Consider the following 21,929-nt stretch of genomic DNA (forward strand, 5'->3'; position numbering starts at 1 on the left):
AGAGGAGGATCACTACATTAAGATTTTTAAATATTACTCAAATTTAAATGCAATTTTTTTTCTTTTGCATGAAATCAAGAGTTATTTAAGTTTCTCAGGACTGACAGTAGAAATTATAAGCCTCATTTTCATCTTTGATTGCTTTAATTAACTTTTTAAAGTATATCAGTCTTTTTCAAAGAGTCTAGTCTTCACCAATCCTACATTCCAGTTATTGCAGAGAAATTTAATCATTGCTATAGCAGGCATAAAAAAAGAAAAAAGTCAATTATTCAGTATCTCTAAAGTTATTTTCTACTTTCCCTGAAAGTATTGTGTGTGTGTGTGTGTGTGCACGTATACATATGTTGCCTTTCTGGTTAAAGGCAATTAATCCCTTGAGGTCAGAGACTATTTCATTTTTTCTTTGTACCTTTCAATGGTGAAATGAATGAATAGAACATTTTAAGCGCTTAACAAATACCAATTGATTAATGTTGAGATAAATCTTCCATTGACTCTCATGTTGCTCTCTATCTACTATTCTAGTTCAGTCAAACTTCTTGAAGGAATAATTTAATAATGTTGAGTTACATCTCCCTCCTTACTACTCATTTTCCCACCACCTTGCAATTATCTGTGTTTAATTTTCCCAATTATATGTTGATTTTCATTTCTACCACAGTTCTATGTTTTTTGAAAGTCATAAATGACCTAATAGTTACTAAATTCTATAATCCTTTTCATATTGGCAGCATGAAGAGTTATAACCACCATTCTCTCTTTTTGGTTTAAATAATAGACAAAAGAATTATCCTGCTTCTTCATACCTCAGAGAATCAGAGTTGGAAGAGATTTCAAAAGGTCCAGCTCACATCAGGACAAACTGTTCTTCCAACAAACAGCTTTGGTAAAGATGCTTAATTTCTGGACAGACTCCTATGTCTCCTATGCTAATTAATACATGTTGACTAACTGACTGAAATCGGTAAGAAGGAAAAGGATATAATTATAAACAAAAAGAAAAATGAAAAAAAAAAATCTACAAAATACTTTAGTCCTCCTTTCTAAGGTCATATTCTATCTAATCTATGAATCCTATTAACACATATAGCTGTTTCATTTTATAATGTAAGCTTCTTGAGAACAGGGGACCATAGTTTCTTCCCTTCCTTCTTTGATTCTTTAACTGGTACATATTACTGCCTAGGGGGCACCCAGATTTTAACCAGAGACCTCTTAATCTGTAGTCAAATGCTTTACCACTGAGCTGTATTCCAAAGAAAAGTGTAGGAAAGAAAAGGTATTAGACTAATTTCTAAATTGAAGGTCTACAGAGCTGTTATGTTAAACTCATTGTTGTGTGCCTGTGAAATCTGGGATGGTGTCATGCCAGGAAACTGAACTGCTTCCATTGTTTTAGGAAGATTCTAAAGATCACCTGGAAGGATAAGATACCAGACATTAAGTCCTTTTTCGAACTAAACTGCCAAGCATTCCAACTCTAATGCAGAGAGCACAACTCTTCTCACTTGATTGCAGTTTGAATGTCTAATGTACACTTGTCAAAAAGATTATTTTATGGAGAACTCACAGATGACAAGCACTCACATGGTGGTCAGAAAAAGTGATACAAGGACAGTCTCAAGTCTCTTAAAACTTTTAGAATAGATTGTATGGCATGGGAGACACTGGCACAGGACTGTCCAGCAAGGAGCAAAGATAATGCTGTGCTTTTTGAGTAAAACAGAATCGAATTAGTTCAGAAGAAACACAAGATGCTCAAAGTTAGAGAAGCTATCCCAATGTTCATAGGGACTATTTGTATCCAACTTGTGACAGAGTTCTGAGCTCATATTGGTCTGAGCAGCCACAGATGGACACATAATCAACTCTAACATAGTGATATCATTTTGGTCCTCTGAGAATATGGGTCAATAACCAGCTAGTATATGGTAAGCCTTTAATAAATGTGTGTCTATGGAATGGTTAACTGACTGACAAGTATTTAAGTGCAGGGTTCATTTGAGACATATAGTAATCTTAATTTCACTAGAATAAAATAAATGTAATAGGGGAAAAGATAAGATTGGAAAAGTGGATAGTGCCAGATTCCATAGGCTTTGGATATCTGGCAAAAGGAATCAACAGAACCCAACAAATGAGAGGAAGTGACCTGACTAGATTATGCATAAGACTAGTCTACCAGCCTTTGGAATGATACTTTAGAAAACGAAGGTATCAAAGGTAGGAAAGTTTATCATTAGAAGATAAGTGTGACTGTTCAAGTAGATAGGGTAGAAGAGGCCTTTTTTAGGATGGGGACAGTGGGAACTGATAGAAAGTTACAGATTTGTAGGACTCTCTTTCTTTTCAGTTCCATAGTGACTATTCTAATTCATACTCTTAATATTTCATGCTAGAACTATTTCAATAGTATTTTAACTAGTCATTCCATTTCCAACTTCTTTTCTCAAATCTGTCAAGTACATTTTCAACCCATAAATCTTTCTAAAATACTACTTTGATCACATAATTCCCCAACTCAAAGACCTTCACTACCTTCCCATAATTTTATCAAGTCTAATCACTTAAAATTTTCTAAAGCTTGGTCTTAGTTATCTTTCAAACCTTATCTCCTAACACTCCATGTGAGCCATATTCCCCACCAAATTAGTCTTCTGTCCATTCCTCAAGTACCTTTTATCCTTTCAAGGCTAGCACAAATATCACCTTCTTTATAAAGTCTTAATTGCTTATCCCAAAGGAAAGTTATCTTGGTTTCTTGAGAATTCTAAAGGCATACTGTTTTCATTTATATGCCACTTTTCTGGAAGGCCTCCCCACCAATGTCCTAATGTTCTCATCTAAATTGCAAGCTCCTTATATATACACATACTGTTTCCCCCCTTAGAATATAAATTACTTGATAATAGAAACTATTTCATTTTGTTTATATCTATCTTTATATCATTAAGTACACAGCTTAATAAATACTGGTGCATTGAAGGACATCTTTGCATTACACTAGCTTTTTAATCAGGCTGTAATTTGTTTATAATCTCTATTTGTGACCTAAATGTAATAATAAGGCTCATAAGAATTAAGACTTGTCAGTAAATAATGAAGTACTATTCACAACACCTCCTACCAAAAGGGATTTTCAAATAAATTAGGAAAAAAATTGATGGACTTCACCCACAACTCCTCCCTCAATCAAAAACCAAAAACAAATAACACCAATGAAAACCCTAATTTTAGATCAGCGGTAAAAACTTGAAAACAGAAAAAAAAAATTAAGTGTGAAACTTTTTTTTCAGCAAACATCAATATAAGTAGCAATAGGCTAAAAAAAAGCCTAAGAAACTCAGGAAAAGGATAGAAAACAGGCAAATATATACACATAAAATATAAACATATATATTCATACATATTATACTATATATCATATATATGTATACATATAATTTTAAATTGAACAGGAACTTATTTTGTTTTTAAAACCTCATTCTTTTCATATTGGAAAAGAAAAAAAATTGTCTTAAAGATACATTTTATGATTATTCTTATGACTGTGGCTAATAATTATTATATATTATTTATTGATAGGACTTAAAATTAAGAAAGGCCCAAGTATAAATAGAAGCAGAACACAATTCAAACACTATCATAAAAGTAAAAAGGCTCCTCAAAGTACATACATACCTAATGATAGTATCCAACAGATATAAAACTCCCCACCTTAGACAACTTGATCCTGCTCCTATTTTTCAAAGACTGTTAAAATGCCATAGTTTAATATATTCTCTGGTATTTCTTGCTAAATTGAAAAGAATTCAGATGTCATTAATCAGGAGTCACTTGGACACCTAGTATTTTTTTTGAAGCCATTTCCTTAAGATCCTTTGCATCACTACTTCCAAGTTCAACAAGACCATCTTCTATTCTACAAATACCCTTTTCATCTTTTCATTCCTCACTGTAGTGTTTAAGACATTTACTAAGAATAAAGGTATTGCTTTATGTTTACTTTTTTCTTCTTCAAAACTATATTACTGTGACCTAACTTTCAGAAACAGTACTTAAGAGACCCAGAACCCAACTGCTATTAACAATGCTTTACTGCCATCTTGTGTATCTGTATATGTATTATACAGAGGTTGGCTTAAAAACTGTATGAGTGTGTATGCTACACATATACACATACCTAATTTTAAAGTCTATACTAACTAAAAAGTTAACTTTAGCTAACAACTACATATGCACATGAACTATGAAAATTATTAGCTTAATAGTGAATAACACTGTACAAAACTTTTGGTAATGACTATATAATGCCAAGCTAATTTGAAAATTAAATAATGTATTATTATATGTATATAGATATATAATGTATATATATTCTTTCTGTGCAATTTCATAAAATAATTATTTAACTGCATACAAAAATCCCAAGATTTATAATTTGTCCAAAGGTTACTGATTCAAACATTAGATTTTACTTGTACAGAAGAAAATAAAGCATACCCAAAATATATATTTTACCTTCTTTTTGTCTAAGGATTCTGTAAGAACATAGTAGGCACTATATAGATATTAGTTATTATTACTGCTGTTATTGTTAAAGAGTGAGGCCTCAAAAAATGTTAATGAAAGAACATTTAAATGTTACAGACAAGTCTCTAAAACAGGCATTCAAGGACCTAAAAATAAAGCAAAAAACACATTAGGAATTTAAGAATTAGTTCTTTATTTTTCTTCACTCAGGTGAGAAGTGAAAAAAATTATATTACTTTCATTTATGGGTTAATGCTACAGATAGTTTTTATATGCCACTAAATGGCTTAACTTGTCTGTTTTAAGTGCTCTATTAGTATTAATGGCTGCCTTGCTATGGTGTGGTTGTTTAGTCATTTTTAGAGATGTCCAACTCTTCATGACCCCATTTTGGGATTTACTTGGCAGAATTACTGGAGTGGTTTGTGATTTTCTTCTTCAGCTGAGGTCAAAAAGGATACTTTAAATAAGTATCTGATGACTCCAGGCCCAGGGCTCTATCCATTGTACCACTCAGCTGCCTTTGATACTCCTTGACATGACTAAATCTAAAAAATAAACCAAGATCTTAAAAAAGAAATCCTTGTGTTCCAATATGCATTTTAAACTACTGTATGCCATTTTTCATTTATGAAGGCACTTAAAGACATGAATGGGTACTGCCACCTTTTTTCCACTGCCACAAGGAATGTTTTTTGCACTATTGCCAAAGGCAATTATATCTAAATCACATTCACTGCCAAGTTTTGTTTTTTGTTTTTTTGAAAATACTAATCCTTCAAAATCTTGCAGCTATACACCATCCTTGAAATTTATTTATAATGTCCTTCTTAGATTTTCTAGTTCTAATCCTCCTTGAATTCATAGCATTTAAGATTAATGATTTATCTTTTTTCTTGGAAATTCTCAAGTCTGAAATAATTCTGCATATTTTACTGCAGGGAAGCTGAATGTACTTCCCACAACTTTTCCTTAAAATTGGTACCTTTCCACTACTTGTTTATTTCAGTGGAATCTATTTATTCTGATTGCTATGTGTGTTCAAAACATTGAAATTGTTTTTAATTTATCCCTTTGCTCTATTCAAATGAACTTGATTTTTAAGCTATTTCTTCCCCTTAAAAAGGTAACAGACCTTAGGGCATATGCGGCAGCAAAGGATGCACTCCAAAGAAGATTCAAATTAAACACAAATTCTGGGCCGCACAGAATAAAAAGGTATTACACTGAGCCAAAGCTACTAGGGGTGCAGAGCTTTGGAACTGAGCTTCAAATGTAAGGTATTCCTTTAAATGACCAACACCTGCCACCACAGTGGAATAATGCTATAGCGCTGCCATCAAGAGAATTTTACTTCAGTAAACTATCAATGATTTACTAATAAAAATGCCTAACAAAACTCCCTTACAGCTCTACTTCCACTTCAACTCCCTATTTTTCCAAATTAATTGACCTCAATGTCTCATGGAAACTGATTTCATTGCCATATGGTGGCAGTGTTTAGAGTGATCAGAGGACCTTGGTGGGAGAGGAGGGACATGATCATCTGGTTCTACCTTAGGATTATAATGGGTAACCCATCTGACTGATTCTTGCTCCCTATATCTAAGCTGATTATCTGCTGGATGAAAATCTCTCTCTAACCCTTATACCTAAATTTTACACTAACAGTCCATATCTTCTTTCTGTCTTACTATTGCTTTGTATGCTTTCATCCCAGATGCCCACATAAGAACTGTTAGAAAAACTTCCAGATTCATACTGAAACTATTTCACTTTCCATTTTCTTAGCAAATAGACCTTGGGTTTCCCCAAGGTTTGTCTTATCACTGACCACACTCTGCAGTATTGGAGATTATTTTTCATGTTCCCTACATATTTTAATAGTCAAATTCAGGGAAAGAGTCAATCTTTTCTTTCATTTCCTCACTCTTCCCTTTTTCTCAATCATTAGCAAGCATAACTCAATTGAAACTACTCTCCTAGAGATTATCAATGGTCTTTGAATTGTTAGATGCAGTAGCCTTTTTTTTTTTTTCTTCAGTCTTCAATCTATTTAACCTTCCTGAAACTTTGAACACTTTTGATCACATCTTCTTCTGGGTATTAGATAGTTTCTTCTTTTGGTTTCAGTGACACCGCTTTCTCAATTCTCCTACTTGCTCAAATGTTTTCTCAATATTTTTTGCTACATCATCATCCTGTTCTCAAACATCCAGCCTGGGCCATTTTCTTTTCTCTCTACAATTTCTTTGGGTGGTCTCATAAACCCACAGGTTCAAGTAGCATTTCTATGAAGATAACTTCCAAATCCATTTATTTAGCCAAAACTTTTTTCTTGACATTTACTTTCATACTGCAAACTACAAAGTGGATATGTCTCATAAAATGGCTATCCTCTATCAGAATCTTGAATTTAATATGTCCAAAATGGAACTCATCATATTTCCTTCAATCACATTCCTTCTCCAACCTGCCAATTTCCTTATCTAAAATTTCAACTTTGGAATCATTCTTTGATATTCGTCTTCCTTAATCCATGTTATATCCAACCAATTATTAATCCTTGGTAATTCTACTTCTTTTGCATCTATGACATCCATTCCCTACTTTCTACTTGCCAAGCTACTACCTTAATTTAAGTTCTTATCATTTCTGGACCAGAGTACTACAATAGCTTCCAGATTATCTTTCTGCTTCCAAATTTTCCTTTCTTTACTCCATCCTATACAGTTAAGAAGTCAATATTCCTTAAGCACATACATGTATGACCGCATTACTCCTCTGCTCAAAATTTTCAGTGTTTGCCATTGCCTAAGTCATGGCCTCTACAATTTGGCTCCCATTTACTCTTCATCCTATTTCAAAATGATCACCTTTATATCCTTTATCTTTCATATCTTTTAGATTTATCCTTTTTATATCTTTATGTTTCAGTCAATCTGGCCTACATTTAGCAATTCTTCAAACTTAACCCTTTCTTTCATCTCTCAGTCTTGGCATAGGTTGTATTTTATGACTAAAATGCACTCTTTCTTCTCAGCCAACACCAAGAATTCTTGACTTCCTTAAAGATTAACACAGATGCCATTTCTCATACAAAACCTTTGCTAATGCTTCAGTTACTTATGCCTTCATCAATTATATTTCCTTGTATAATGAGTAATAGTCTACAAAGGAAAATATAAGTGCAATGTTTTGCACTAAGTAGGAACTTAATAAGGGCATTTCTGAACATATTTTATGACAAAATTCTAAGACATACTATTAAAGATATGCTATGATAAACATCCAGTAAAATTATGAAAATAAATATTCACAAATATATCCTAAAATTTAGCAAAGCAAAAGGAATTAAGTGATTTTGGAATCTCTTGAATAGCCAGCCAACCCTACAGAGTTGAACTTGAAAGGTCTCCATAGGAGTGGCCCAGGGATTTATGCTTGGCTTGAAATATTTAACTATACCTGGATGAAGCCATAGCTATATGCTAAAATTTTGAGAGACACAAAGCTATGGAGGACAATTGCCATTTGTTCAATTGTTTAAGTTGTGTTTGACCTTTCATGAGCCCTTGTGGGGTTTTCTTAGGAAAGATACTTGGAATGGTTTGCCATTTCCTTCTCCAGTGGATCCATTTTGTCTGACAAATCAGAGGTGAAGGGACTTGCTCAGCCAGCTAAAAAATGTCTGTTTGATGCTGTATTTAAACTCAGATTTTCCTTACTTCAGGTCCAATGTTTTATCTACAGAAACACCAGCTAATGTCTCTAAAAGTCATCACACTAAAAGGCAAAAATAGTATTTAACAAGATCTCATCAGGCAAGACTAAGCCAAATATTTTAAGAAAATTAGTGGGAATAAGCAATGTTATAAATGCAACAATGGGAAGGCACAGAAATTGGCTCATGTAACAAAGAGTTTTAAAAGACTAAAAGATCAATATGAGTTAACAATTTTAAAGCAGTCATGAAAAAGCTACAGCAATCTTAAGTTCAAAGAAACCAAGACTAAGGAAATACTATTTTCATTGCTTTCTATCATTTTTGGATCACACCTAGAAGCACTGGTTACTAAATTGGACACTACAGAAGGCAAATTTTCAGAGATGACCATATGGTAAAATGTCTCAATATCATGCCATTTCAGGATAGTTTAAGAGAATTCTGGAAATGATCAGATTTTGCCTGAGAGAAAAAGTGTAAATGGGCATCCTGATTAGAGATTTCCAACAAATAACTATGGTATATTCTACAAGGGATTTTCATTCAGATTTGAATTGTACTGGGTTGTCTCTAAGATTCCTTGCAACTATTTTAAGATTTTGTTTTCAGTGGTTTCTATTGATTTACCAGATACAAGAAAATTTTACTGAAGATAATGAAGAACAATGTTTTATATTAAAAGAAGCAATATAGTAGCCATCAGTGAAAATGCATTCTTATCTCCTACCTGGGTCTTCAGACCAGGTGTTCACTAGGGAACTGACAAGTCAGGGAATTAAGTCAGGGCATTATGTGAGTAGGTATAATAAAGACTTTTAAGATTACATGTGGCTGTTCTTGAGTGCGCTACCGGTTATTAAACTATAGATTCAAGAGATCGTGGCCAGAGACCTTTGAAGGCCTCAGAGGAGGCGAGCTGGGTAGAGTTCACACTGCAAAAGTCAGTGGTCAAAGGTACTCTGTTGGGCTTAGGGCAGACTAGTAATTGTAACTGCCAGGAGGGCATGCTACATATGACCTTGAACAAGTAATTTCACTTCCATAGACCTGTTTCATCAACTAGAAAATAAATATTTTGGCCTGAATGATTTATATATTAGGCCTGTAGCTCTGAAATTCTATGATTATTTATGCATTATTTATTCAAAAGTAAAGATTTTGCAATCTTTAATGATTAGCATTAAGAAAATCAACTATTGGTGTATATATAGCATTTGGTAATTTGGATTTTTATCCAATTGCTTAAATCTTGAGACAAATGACAGTTCACTACAAAAGCCACCAATGTATTTTATTTTCTCTTCTCAAAAACAATAATTCAACAGGCTTTTTTCTGAATATATTTGGCAACATTAAAAAGCACCTGTAAAATACCAAAATCATATTCAAAATGATACTAAAGCCATAAGAGAAAAGACTATGGAGATATCTAATTGCCTTGAAGGGGACACTATATTTTCTCTTTAATTTACTGTTAAGTACTTGTGTGTACAATAACAACAAGATTATGTAACAACTATGGAGACTGAAAATGGATCAAAGCAGAGTATTTTCATCTCTTTTTGTTATTGTTTGCTTTTTTTTTTTTCTTTCACATAGTTTTTTTTCCCTTTTGGTCTAATTTTTTTTTTTTTTTTTGCACAACATGACATATGAAAATATTTTAAAAAGAATTACACATATTTAATCTATATCAGATTGCTTGCTTGTTGGGGGAGGGAGAAAAATGTGGAACAGAAAGTCTTATAGGAATGAATGGATGTTGAAATCTTTATGTATCTTTACATATGTTTGGAAAAATACTGTGAAAAAAAGTATTTGTGTATGTCTCACACACACATACAACCCCCCCCTCCACTTTGATAACAGCAAAGCCTAAGAAAACAGGCAAATATCTACATATTCATATCTAAGATTTTCAGAAACTATTTGACAAGCTATTTTAAAAAACTAATCATTTTTTAAAAAGAGAAATGCTAAATTGAAATTAAACATATCTAAGATTTAAAAAAGAAACAGGGAGGAATGAAGGATAAACCAACTATGGCTACAGGAAAGGTTAAGAATAACACTAAGATCACAACTACATAGAACAGTTCAGTTCTAAAAGTCTTCTAAAAGCATTCTTATTTTAAGCTAGGTATGCACTTTCCTACAGGACAGCGAGGGAAAGGAGAGGCAAAACTAACACTTGGATTTACCTTTGTGCTTATGTCTGTGTTTGTGAGGTTTTTTGCCTGAAGGAAACAAAGCTAAATCCAAAAATTTTAAGAATGTAAAAAAAATTAAGTCTTATCCTTACATAAGTTCTACTACTGTGTTTTATTCTAAACATTTTCATTTCCCCAAAAACTCTTAAGGAACAGAAACTGGGAAGGTAAAATATTAAAAATTTTACAGTCATAGAAATAATACTGCAAAATATTATTTAGCATAACTATTACAATAGTATACATTCTATATAAATAAGCAATAGTGATAATGAGAAAAATTACTATTTGACTAATAGTCTTATTAAATCACTAGTTATAATGAAAATATCATCTCTTAAGGAATACATCTATGCATCATTTACAATATATAAAATTTCACTTAACTATTATATCTGAAAATTCAAAATCAAACTAAGAAATAAAAAATCTAAGGCTAAGACATGATAAATATATAAATAAAAGCAAAGAGAAAACTGGATAATCTATCAATGTAAGAACATCATATTATGATTTAAGAAAATAACATTTACTATATACATCGTTTGAGGAAACTATAAAGAAAAATTACTAATTCCTTTATATCAGGAACAAAAACTGAATATTCTCTTAGTTTGCATAAGTTTCACTTTTTGTTATTTCAATAGGGATGTACAACTTCTGAAAGCAGGACAATATTACTTTATTTTAGCCTATAGTATATGTCTCTGTTTAGAGAAATTACAAACAAGATTGATTTAAGTATAATTTCCCATTCTTTATTAGAGGAAATGTTACTATTCTTAAAGAGAGCATAATACCTGCTTCTGTCAGTTACCTGTGTTAAGAACTTGGGAGTTATGTCAGTGGGGCCTTTGAAAGTTGCTAGGTCATTGACCAGATTCCTGGTGATGAGCCTCTTTGATTTAGCTAAGCTACAGCTAAGATTGCAGATATATAGTCTGCTGTAAGGGTTCTAGTCCTTGTAGCATGACAAAATATTATTCTCTGCTAGAAAAGCCTTTTTGCAAATCAGGATTACCTCCAAACTATTATGAGACATTAAAGTAACTTTTGAGAGTCCCCCTCTTAAAAAATTCCTCTGTCAAAAACATATTTTCTGTCATTAAGTTTAGCTAAAGAAACACTGATATATTTTCACCAAACAATTTTGTTCAACTTTCCCAAATGAATTAAAAAATAAGTTTCAAAGAGAAGAAAGTATTTAAATCTCACAAAACTGAAGGGCCAGGGGGTGGAGCCCAAATGGCAGATAAAGCCATGAAACTATTTGAGCTCTCCTAGTTTCCCTCGAAAACCACATGAAACCAAACCTCTGAACAGAGTCTAAGGGAATGAAACTCCTCTTCAGCTCAAAATGGACTGGAAAAACTTCAAGAAAGATTACTCTCACTAAGGTGAAAAGGGTGATTAGGCAGCTCAGACATCCTCTGGGAAAGCCGGTGAAAGGGTCTTAGTCACAGCAAATCAGAACTAAGACTCAGTCCTGGCTCAGTAGAGGAGCAAATCAGGGGAGGCAACCTCCAGTCCCAGCTCAGAAGGCAAACTCTGAGAAACCAGGCTATTTCCTGAAAAGAGCAGGCAAAGCTACCGCTGCAAACACAAGGGTTCAGAGCTGTACAGGAAGCTTGGGAAAGAGCCCCTTTTGCCCCAGGAGCAGAGTTCAAGCATAAAAGTAAAAAAAAAAAAAAAAAAAAAAAAAAAAAGAGAGAGAGAGAGAAACTACCAAAAGGAAAAAAAAAAAAAAAAAAAAAAAAAAAAGAAAATGAGCAAGAAACAGAAAAAGAACCTTAACCATAGAAAGCTACCATGGTGACAGGGCAGACTAAATTTCACAGAACTTTCTGGCAAGAGATGCTATAGTAAAACATACTACAGGTAAGATACTATAACATTATTATCTTAGGTTACTTTAAAAGTAAACTCTAAAAGCTACTCTAATAATCTTCTGAAGATAGCTAATACAATGAATATATACACCTACTCAATAAATTTTAATATTGAATATTTGAACACCCATATAAAAGAACAAGATGAATTCAAACACTACCATAAAATAACATCTAATTACTCTTATCTTACCTGTTACTTGTGGCACATATGGCACTGTTAATCTTTCCACACTATATCCACTGCCTCCTAATGATTCTGCAATCTTGTTAGTCAAGAAATACAAATTTTTTTCATGTTTCTCCAGAGATTTTGGAAGCCTGTGAAAGTAAACAGTTTTTTCTTATTTGTTGGTATTTTACATTTCAATCCAGCTAGACAAAAATACAGAAGCCAAGAAAATAATACTTTCAGGATTAAGTCTGATAGATGTATGGTGTGTAGTGTGTGTGTGGCTGTGTTTTCCATACTCTAGTGTGAAAAAAGCTGAGATAGTATAGGCAATAATGGAGGCTATGTAAAAAACCTTGTAGCATTTCAAAAATTTGTTCAAAGCAGTCATCAAAAACATGCTAGTTGATTTTGCTATACTGACTACTATTATGAAAAGAACTGACCTTACAAATATTGGAGTTTTTACTCTTTGAGTGAGTCCATTCTATCAACACTTGAGCATCTAAGAGGGAAATAGTCCTATCTAAGTAAATTCATAGGTTCAACTGCTTGAAATTAAAAGTATTTAAAGCAACTTAAGACTTTTTCTAGTTCAACTGCCTTATTTTACATAACAGTAACAATCCCACAGGGAAGAAGTGACTCTTCAAGGTCACAAAGTTTTAAGTAGCAGAATCAGAACTCAAAGCCAGGTTCTCTGTATCATGAAATTTGACAACAGAGAATGGCTTTGGTTACTAATGGAATTCAGTTTGGATCTGGCCAAATCTCTCTCTAAAAAAAAAAAAAAAAAAACAGCTTAAATATTCTCAATTGTGAGATATTATTTCTATGAGACATGCAAGTTAATTGCAAGTTTTTAAACACAAGTTAAAAAATCAATTAATCAACAAATGTTAGCTCCAATGAGGAGCTAGGCATTGAACAAGACAGTGGAAAAATAAAAAGAGAGGGAAAAAAAATTCTCCTTGCAAATTTACAAAGTAATTTTTCACAAAACAAATATTTCTTTGCCTTTAAAACTGCTTGCAGTTAAATGTAGACCCATTTACATTTGCAAATTCAAGACTGAATATAACCCTCAGTTTAGTGGAAGAAATGAGTTATAGGAATTATATAAGAAAAAGAAAACGATAAATAATTAGTAGGAAACCCTATAGGGACTAATTATTCCTTAAAAATATGGTACTTCTCACTATTTCAAAGTCCGATTTTTTTTGTACAGCAAAATAACTATATGGACATGTATACATATATTGTATTTAACTTATACTTTAACATACTTAACATGTATTGGTGAACATGCCATCTGGGGGAGGTGGTGGGGGGAAGGAGGGAAAAAAATGCAACAAAAGATTTTGCAATTATCAATGTTCAAAAATTACCCATGCATATATCTTGTAAATGAAAAGCTATAATAAAAAAAAAAAAAATCATTTAAATCTCCAGTTCCCCCCCCAAAATCTGGTATTTCTTATACTATCAAAACAATGTTTAACATACATGCACTTGTCTCTGAAAATATGTTCTGGCAGAAAATAGGGTGCTTCCATTGTTCTTGTTTCAATAACCTGAAAAATATTTTTGTAAAGTAACACTTAGGATGTAGCAATTATTAAAAATGTATAAGTAAATAATTTACTTTAGAAATCAACATTTACATTATATCTTATGTACAGAATTCAGTCCACTTCTATCAACTTTATTTTAAACTCACAATTCTATTTATTATAGTTATAGTTAAATCAAGATATTCATGAAAAACAATTTTAATTTCAAATGCACTGATTAAACCTTTATGATACATTTACAGCCAGTAAAAATAGAGTATTTATTCTCCCAGACGTTACCGATGTTATACTTTGCCAACAACCTGAATATTTAAATTTGTCCCAACAGAGTAGATACTAAAAATACATTTTATGTAACAATTCCTTCACAATACTGTGTAGCCCTTCTGTAAGATGGTTTGGATTCAATCAGGGTATATGGCAAAATTTTCAAAAATTGGATTTTTTTTTAAAACTAGAAAATCAATTTGCAAAATAAAAAGTTATGTGAGACATAATTTTTCAGTCAGATAAGTAATATGCTTTTAAAGAATATATTAGACCTTCCAGGTAACCATTTAACAATTTCAAGTTGCAATTGACTAAATGTAATTACGTCTTCTTGGAAAAGGATATGCTTAGTTTAGCTAAGTTAACAATTAGCATGTTCACCTTGCAGAACATGTTTATATCAATACATGGTTTAAAAATAAGAACCATATTGTAAAAAAACTATACATATTTAGGCTTGAATTAAAATACATATGCATAAAATTAAATGAAAATTGTAAGTATTGGCATTAAAAATCATAGGTTAAAGGAATATATTTTGAAGAATAAGCCAATTATCAGAAAATGCTGACAATGTACAACATTGATGATTACATTACCTGTTACATAGAATTATTACAAATAACATGACATTTCATAAAACTAAAAGACAACATGCTGAAACAAAGCAATATGAACTTTTTTGGCCACATTACCTTGCTCACATGTTGGTAAAAAGCTGGAACTGCTATCATCTGACTTAAAAAGTTGAGGTACGCTCCAACTAATGCCATGACAGCACAGCGATGGAACATGGGTAAATTATCTTCATTAAGGATGGCATTATCCTTTAATAAGAAAAAAAAAATTGAAATAGTCCAAACAATAATGTTGCTTTAAAATTTTTCTGAAAAAATAATCAGTAAAATACAGAAACAAATACTAGCAGGATAATATCTGTTTCAAAGAGATAATAAAATGAAAAAATCTAAAGAATAAATTAATGATTAACAGTATTTCTAAGTCTTTAATTAAAATGCTTACCTATTTCTGTTCTAATAAACCATGATCAGTATCATTAATAATATATCTTTAAGGAAATAGTATCTCAAAGACTGTGTTTTCTTTGAAAAATTTCACTGAGATAAATTACCTGTAAAGCAATAGCTACTCGTATAAGATCAATAACCACTTCTTCATTGGCCAGTTCAATAGTTATAAGAGCAAGAGATGTATAGAGTAATTCAAAATTTTTCTGAACATTGTCTTCTTCCTTACAGCCCAAATAAATATGGCGGTATAACAGCTGACCATTCTGAAAAGACATCAGAAATTAAAAATATTCTTTACTTTAAACCAATTCATTAAAAAATAGGTTATTAATAGGTACATGACCATCCATTAAGGAGAAACAAATAAAAATGTTGACACAATGATAGAGAGGAGTGAAAAAATAGGTTGATTCAGTTCAATATCTCCTAACAATATCCTAACAAAAATCTGGAGTTGAAGCATCTGGGTTCAAATTCCAAAATGCTAACTGCCACCTATGTTTATTAACTAAATTATTTAATCTTTCTAGATTTCAGTTTCCTGATTTATAAAAATGAAAACAGTTTAGACTAGAGCAGGGATTCCAATCTTTTTATAGCATATACTCTATTTCTTGAAGGAAATCTGTTAAAAGTCTCAGGGACCATTTCTTAGGACAAAGGTTTAAAGGCCTAATATAAAATACAAAAAAAAAAAAAAAAAAAAAAAAAAAAAAATTATATAGAAAAATATCAAAATAATAATTTTTTTAAAAAAAGTTAATGCACTTTTTTTTAAAAATAGGATTATATTCATGATTAATTCTGATGGATGTGACTCTCTTAAATAATGAGATGATTCAGACCAGTTCCAATGATCTTGTGATGAAGAGAGCCATCTACACCCAGAGAGAGTTGGGAACTAAGTGTGCTTCACAACATAGCATTTTCACTCTTTTTCTCATTGTTTGCTTGCCTCTTACTTCCTTTTTCATTTTTTTTTTTTCTGGTTTGATTTGATTTTTCCTGTGTAGCAAGCAGTTGTATAAATATGTATGCATATATTGGATTTAACATATATTGGATTACTTGCCATCTAGGTGGTGGAATGGGGAAAAAACTGGAACACAAGGTTTTGCAAGTGTTAATGTTGAAGAATTATGCAAATATGTTTTGAAAAATAAAAAGCTTTAATAAAGAAAAAAAAAAAATTAATGCACTTGAGGATAAGAACCACTGATCTCTTCCAACTATAAATCCTGTTCACAAAAAAGAAAATGAAGCAACAAGAAGAAAACATTTAAATACAAAATTAAATACTTAAATACAAAACAAGAAAAAAACAAAATAGAGAAAAAAGAAAAACAAAACATTGTCATGTGTCCAGTGGAACAACAGGTAAGATTCAAAATACGTAACAATAAATTTCCACTTCAAGATAGCATATATAATAAAAGAAGACATTATATTCACACCTGCCTACCTTTTTTTTGCTTCCTTAAAGGTTTTCTTTTGTTCTCTGCTATGTACTTTTTACTATACACACACACACACACACACACACACACACACACACACACACACACACACACACACACACACACATTTACATACACATACATAGACATGCATCTAAAACAATATGAATATGGCTGAGATATAATATATATATTTCTCTTCAATGAATCTTTAAATTTGACTTTGAAATCAATGATTACTAGCCCTACTTTTTTTTCCCTAATTCCTGATCCTTGTTATTGTGTTTGTGCATATCTCTTTTATTTCCTATCCTTATTCAGCTCTTCAACTTTATTTCTATTCCTTAACTTGCCTTGCTGTTAACATTTCCTCCCATATATGCCTTCCTTATCTTCTCCCCCTACCCTTTCCTCTTTTATCTTTTTACCTCTAAACTACACACCTTGTCCCACTGCCATAAATCCACACAACCTTCTATATCCCAATTTATCCTCTTCCCCCCCCCAATTTCCTTATAGAATTTGAAGGGTGCAATACCCTTCTTGGTGTATGCGTGATTGTATTATTCCCACTTTAACCCATTCCCAACACTAATAGGCTTTCAGAACTACCAGCCCTCCTTCCTCTGTCATCTAATTCCTCCATATTAGTTCTTCCTCTGCGCTTCATTCACATGGCATAAGTACTATTTTTTCAACTTTTTCCTAGACAGTTTAATAGAGTCAGATCACACTCAGCTCTGCTCCAGTCTTTCTTATAAATAAAATAATTTAAAATAATTTAAATAGCTCTAGTGGGCAAAAGAGGAACAAAAGGGGGGCAGATCATTATTAAATACACAGAAGACTTTTCTAAACATTATAGTCATCTAAAAATGGAATGAATCACTTTGTGAGGTAGCAAATTCCAGTTATTAAATGTTCAAGCAGAAGAGAGATGATTAACAATCAGTAATACTACAGATGGGAGTCATAGATTGGACAAAAAGGTTGGATTAAATTACCTCTAAGATACCTACCAATCTAAGACTTTGTTTTTATTAAACAGATTAAAATAGATACTCATAACTTAATTTTTGTATCATTCTATAATAAAAGTTCTCACCTTTTTCATAAAACTTGCATCTTGTCTGGAAATTTTCTCTCTTTTTATCTTGAGGTCACCTACATCTGGTATGATTCTATGAAAACAAAGAATACATTATTTTAAAAAAGCATTATCACATATTTAATTATATCAAAATCACGTATGAAAAAACAGCTATTAAAATGTCTGAACTATTTTCAACATTGCTACATCAATTTCCATTTTCAATTATGCCTATGTGTAATAACTGTATTCTATAGTCAATTGTCAGGAATCACAAAAGTATTATTTACTTAATCATAAAACCATTATAATTTTTAAAGTAAAATCAGACTTTGTTAAAGCAAAAAAAATAGATTTTGTATTTAAGCTAGTAACTATTCAAAGACATTGTGAAATATGAAATGTTTCTATCTTTATGGCATACAGCCGTCTTAAAAACACATTTACAACTAGAGAAGAAGCCTAATGAAAGTGCATAATATGCTGGAGTCAAGGAGAATCTAGGTTTAAATCTCAATTTTGACATATACTAACTGTGATAGATGTCATTTAACTTAATCTAAATCTCAGCTTTTCCATCTATAAAATGACAATAATATTGATAGTACCAACATCTCAGGATATGATAAAACTCTAATAGGATAATGTTTGTAAAGACCAATGTATGTAAAAACTAGAGACTAAATTTAATTTAAAAACCATACAACTTTAAATTATAATTACTATGAAGTAAATCCAATATTTCTTAATTAAATGAAAGACAGGTAATAATTTTTGAAACCTGAAGGATCTATTGGGAGGGGATCTTCATCATTTTTTGTGCCCTTTGGCAATCTGATAAAAATCTATGAACTCCTCAGACTGTTTTTAGATGCACAAAATAAAATACATATAATTACAATGGAAACCAAAGATTAATGAAAATGAAGATATAAAACTGTTTTCCTGTCCAAGTTTATCCCAAAAGGGTAAGTTTTGATTCCCTTTAGAGGAATCTTCATGGATTCTAGGTTAAAAATCCATAGTCTTAGAATAATCTCTCTCACTTGATTATTTAATTTAAAATAATCTTTAAAATTTTAAACATAGAAAAATATTAATTAAATCAATTTTAAAGTAAAATTGCCTGATTCCTCGAAGTTTTGCCCGATTGTCATGTCGATCAACTAGGTTATGCAATATTTCAAGGACCAGCTGTCTCAATTCATAGTCTTCCATTAGAGATGGAGATAGTAAAGGATCAAGAAATGGGGCAGGTAGTGCAGTAACAATGGTCTTAGCTTTGTATCCAGATGTTACCTAAGAATAATTAATATAAACATGCACCATTATTACAAAATCTTTTATCTTTTCCAAAACCCCTTTTAAAGTTTCAAATTATCCTTTCAAAGACACATAAATATACAAAACATCTTCTGAGGGAAACAGAAATAAAAGCATAAAATCAGAATGTACCAAATAAGAAAACATAGTTACTTAAAACTTTTAAATGACTTTACTATAATCAATAACTATAATGAACATTAATTTGCAAAAAATAAAAAAAGAGATGGAATTAAAGAAAAAAAGTGAAAATTGAATTATGTGCAATTCATCTCACATATTTTAAAGCAAAAAGTTAAAGATAATGACACCTTTCTCATTTTGAACACTGGTTTTCAAAACTATTATACTATAAACAAGCTGACTGATTAATATTTCCATGCATCTATCTACTCTAAATGAAAAGGTTTTACATATCAAAATTCTTAAAATGCAGTCAATAAAGTAGGTGTGTTATTAACAGAAAAAGAGAATGATTATTAGAAGCAATTTTTTATAATGGCATGGACATAACACACAAATTTAAATGATCAATGAATTTTTCTTCAAAAATATATAGACCAGGGCTTGTTAATCCATTTTTTTTCTGATTCTGTCCTAAAAATGTATAAAACATGAAATGTATCAATATTGTGCTTGCATTAGACTTTTACTCTCCATAGCTTCATTCTCAAAGAGAGTGAATTAGATGCCTACTTATAATATAGGCTAGTATATTACAAAATAAAAGAGTGTTATGTTAAAAAGGGAAAAAAAAAGGTCTCCTTTCTGGTCAGTTGATTTTTTAAATTCTTTGCCCACATGCTCACTTTGGTTTATTCATTAATTATTTATTGACTTAAGAAATCAGTTTTAAATTTTTATTCACCCTACAGATTATGATGTGAGAAAACAAGATGATACAATGGATTAATTGCAAGACCAGAAATCAAGAAGACATATTTAAGTTCCCTCTTTTCTCTTACTGTATGATCATGAATAGCACTTTTCATTTCTCTTATTATCAGATAACTTTCTAATATTATAAATTATAGCCACTTACAAATTGTATTAACAGGGGTAAATACTATAGTGGTAAGTAAGTCTTTCTCCTTTTCCACTACCCTAAAAAAATATTAAAATTAAGGACATGGAAGATCTCATTTGATTACCTTTCCATTTTTATGCAGTTCTTATGACTCATAATATATTAATTCTTACAGGTCACAATGAATAATCATTACACTGGGCTAAGAAGGCAGAATCCATAACTTTTCTCAACTTTACTCCTTAGGAGTTCTATCCATTCTCTTTTTTTGGCTACCCTGAAAGTCCTACTACCTCCTCCTCCACAATGATTAGGGCAAAGTAGCTCCCTACTGCAGCAGGAGCAGTAGCAGCTCAATATCAAGACTTCCATCCATTCCAAAATTTCTTGGCCATTTTCCTATGGCTTCTGGAGGATCCTAGTATTAAGTAACAGCTTATACACAGGGTTAAAAGAGGAAGAAAACAAGAAAAAAATAGCCAATACATTTAAAGGAATAAGATTAAGGAATTCTTTATTTCCAGAAGAATTAATGCAACAACGAATACCTAAGTGAAGAACAATAAATATTTATTAAGTTAAAAGCATTTTCCTTTCATTGCAGAAACTTTTTTACTAAAAAAATGTAACTGTGGTTCTTTATAACTGAAAACCTTTTTCAGGAATATCAAATGACATGATTATCTACAATCTGTTTCTTGGTTTCTCATTTTTAAAAATCTGCTTTTAAATTATTTTCAAGTGAATTTAAATTCTAAACATGCCAAAATTAAATTCTCTAAAACATGTCAAAGAAATCTGACTCCTCAATTAACTGTGCTGGTAAATTCCAAAACATACATTCATTTACTAATTTAAAGTAACATGTATATCCTCTTTCAACTTGAAATATTATTTTTAAAAAAAGAACTTGATTTAAATATAAGAGGGAAATTGTCATTGTGTGTTTTAATAAACTCTGAATCAGGAATTCTAGGTGGCTTAGAATGGCCTCTAGAAGCTATATTAGTCTGGAGACCATTTTTTCCCCTGATTCTTCACCAAAGGAAAATAAACAATGTCATCTTGGGCTAAGGCATCTAAACTTTTTGAAATCTGTATTTTTTGGTCTGTAAACAGAGAGATTTGAATTAGATCTTTAATACTACTTTGAGCTCCATCATTCTCTGATTCTATATAGGAAACTATAAGACTTGTAAAGTTTAAATATTTTCACTTAAATACCCTTTGATTATTTCCCTCCCAGCCCATTGCACATTTCATATGACTTACCATAAGTAAAGATCTCAGCAACATTATCTGAATCCGTCTGGTTCCCAACTCCCTAAAATTTAAAGTTCTCAGGTATTAAATTTAATATTCAAGATTTGTATTACCCATTATTAATCACATTACTAATAGCTTACACTTCAAATATCCCATCTTTAAAAAGAGACATTTGCATATGCTTCTCAAGATCAAATCAAGTGGAAAGATTGCTGGCTTTGCAGTTAGAGGACAGAGGTTCAAAGCATGGTTCTACTAACTGCCATTGTGACTTCAAGCAAGTAACTATCTCTCTAGACCTCATCTTATCCAGCAGTAAAATGGAAGCATTGCTCTTTGATATCTCTTCCAACTCTA

At 31.5% G+C, this 21,929-nt stretch overlaps 1 protein-coding gene across 8 annotated transcripts in view; it reads right to left on the minus strand.

Moving 5' to 3' along the window:
• The window catches only part of EFR3A (EFR3 homolog A), a 138,506-nt gene that overhangs the window by 19,903 nt on the left and 96,674 nt on the right, over positions 1–21,929 (minus strand). For all 8 annotated transcript variants that reach the window (XM_074265440.1, XM_074265442.1, XM_074265430.1 and 5 more), the window contains 7 exons: positions 21,579–21,630; positions 19,083–19,255; positions 17,972–18,047; positions 15,511–15,672; positions 15,074–15,205; positions 14,041–14,108; positions 12,556–12,683 (listed from right to left, as the gene is read on the minus strand). In XM_074265440.1, coding sequence (XP_074121541.1) covers positions 12,556–12,683; positions 14,041–14,108; positions 15,074–15,205; positions 15,511–15,672; positions 17,972–18,047; positions 19,083–19,255; positions 21,579–21,630 — 791 coding nt within the window. The remainder of the gene's footprint in view (positions 1–12,555; positions 12,684–14,040; positions 14,109–15,073; positions 15,206–15,510; positions 15,673–17,971; positions 18,048–19,082; positions 19,256–21,578; positions 21,631–21,929) is intronic.

This window comes from Sminthopsis crassicaudata, chromosome 1, assembly GCF_048593235.1.
Source record: "Sminthopsis crassicaudata isolate SCR6 chromosome 1, ASM4859323v1, whole genome shotgun sequence".
Classification (NCBI taxonomy): domain Eukaryota; kingdom Metazoa; phylum Chordata; class Mammalia; order Dasyuromorphia; family Dasyuridae; genus Sminthopsis; species Sminthopsis crassicaudata.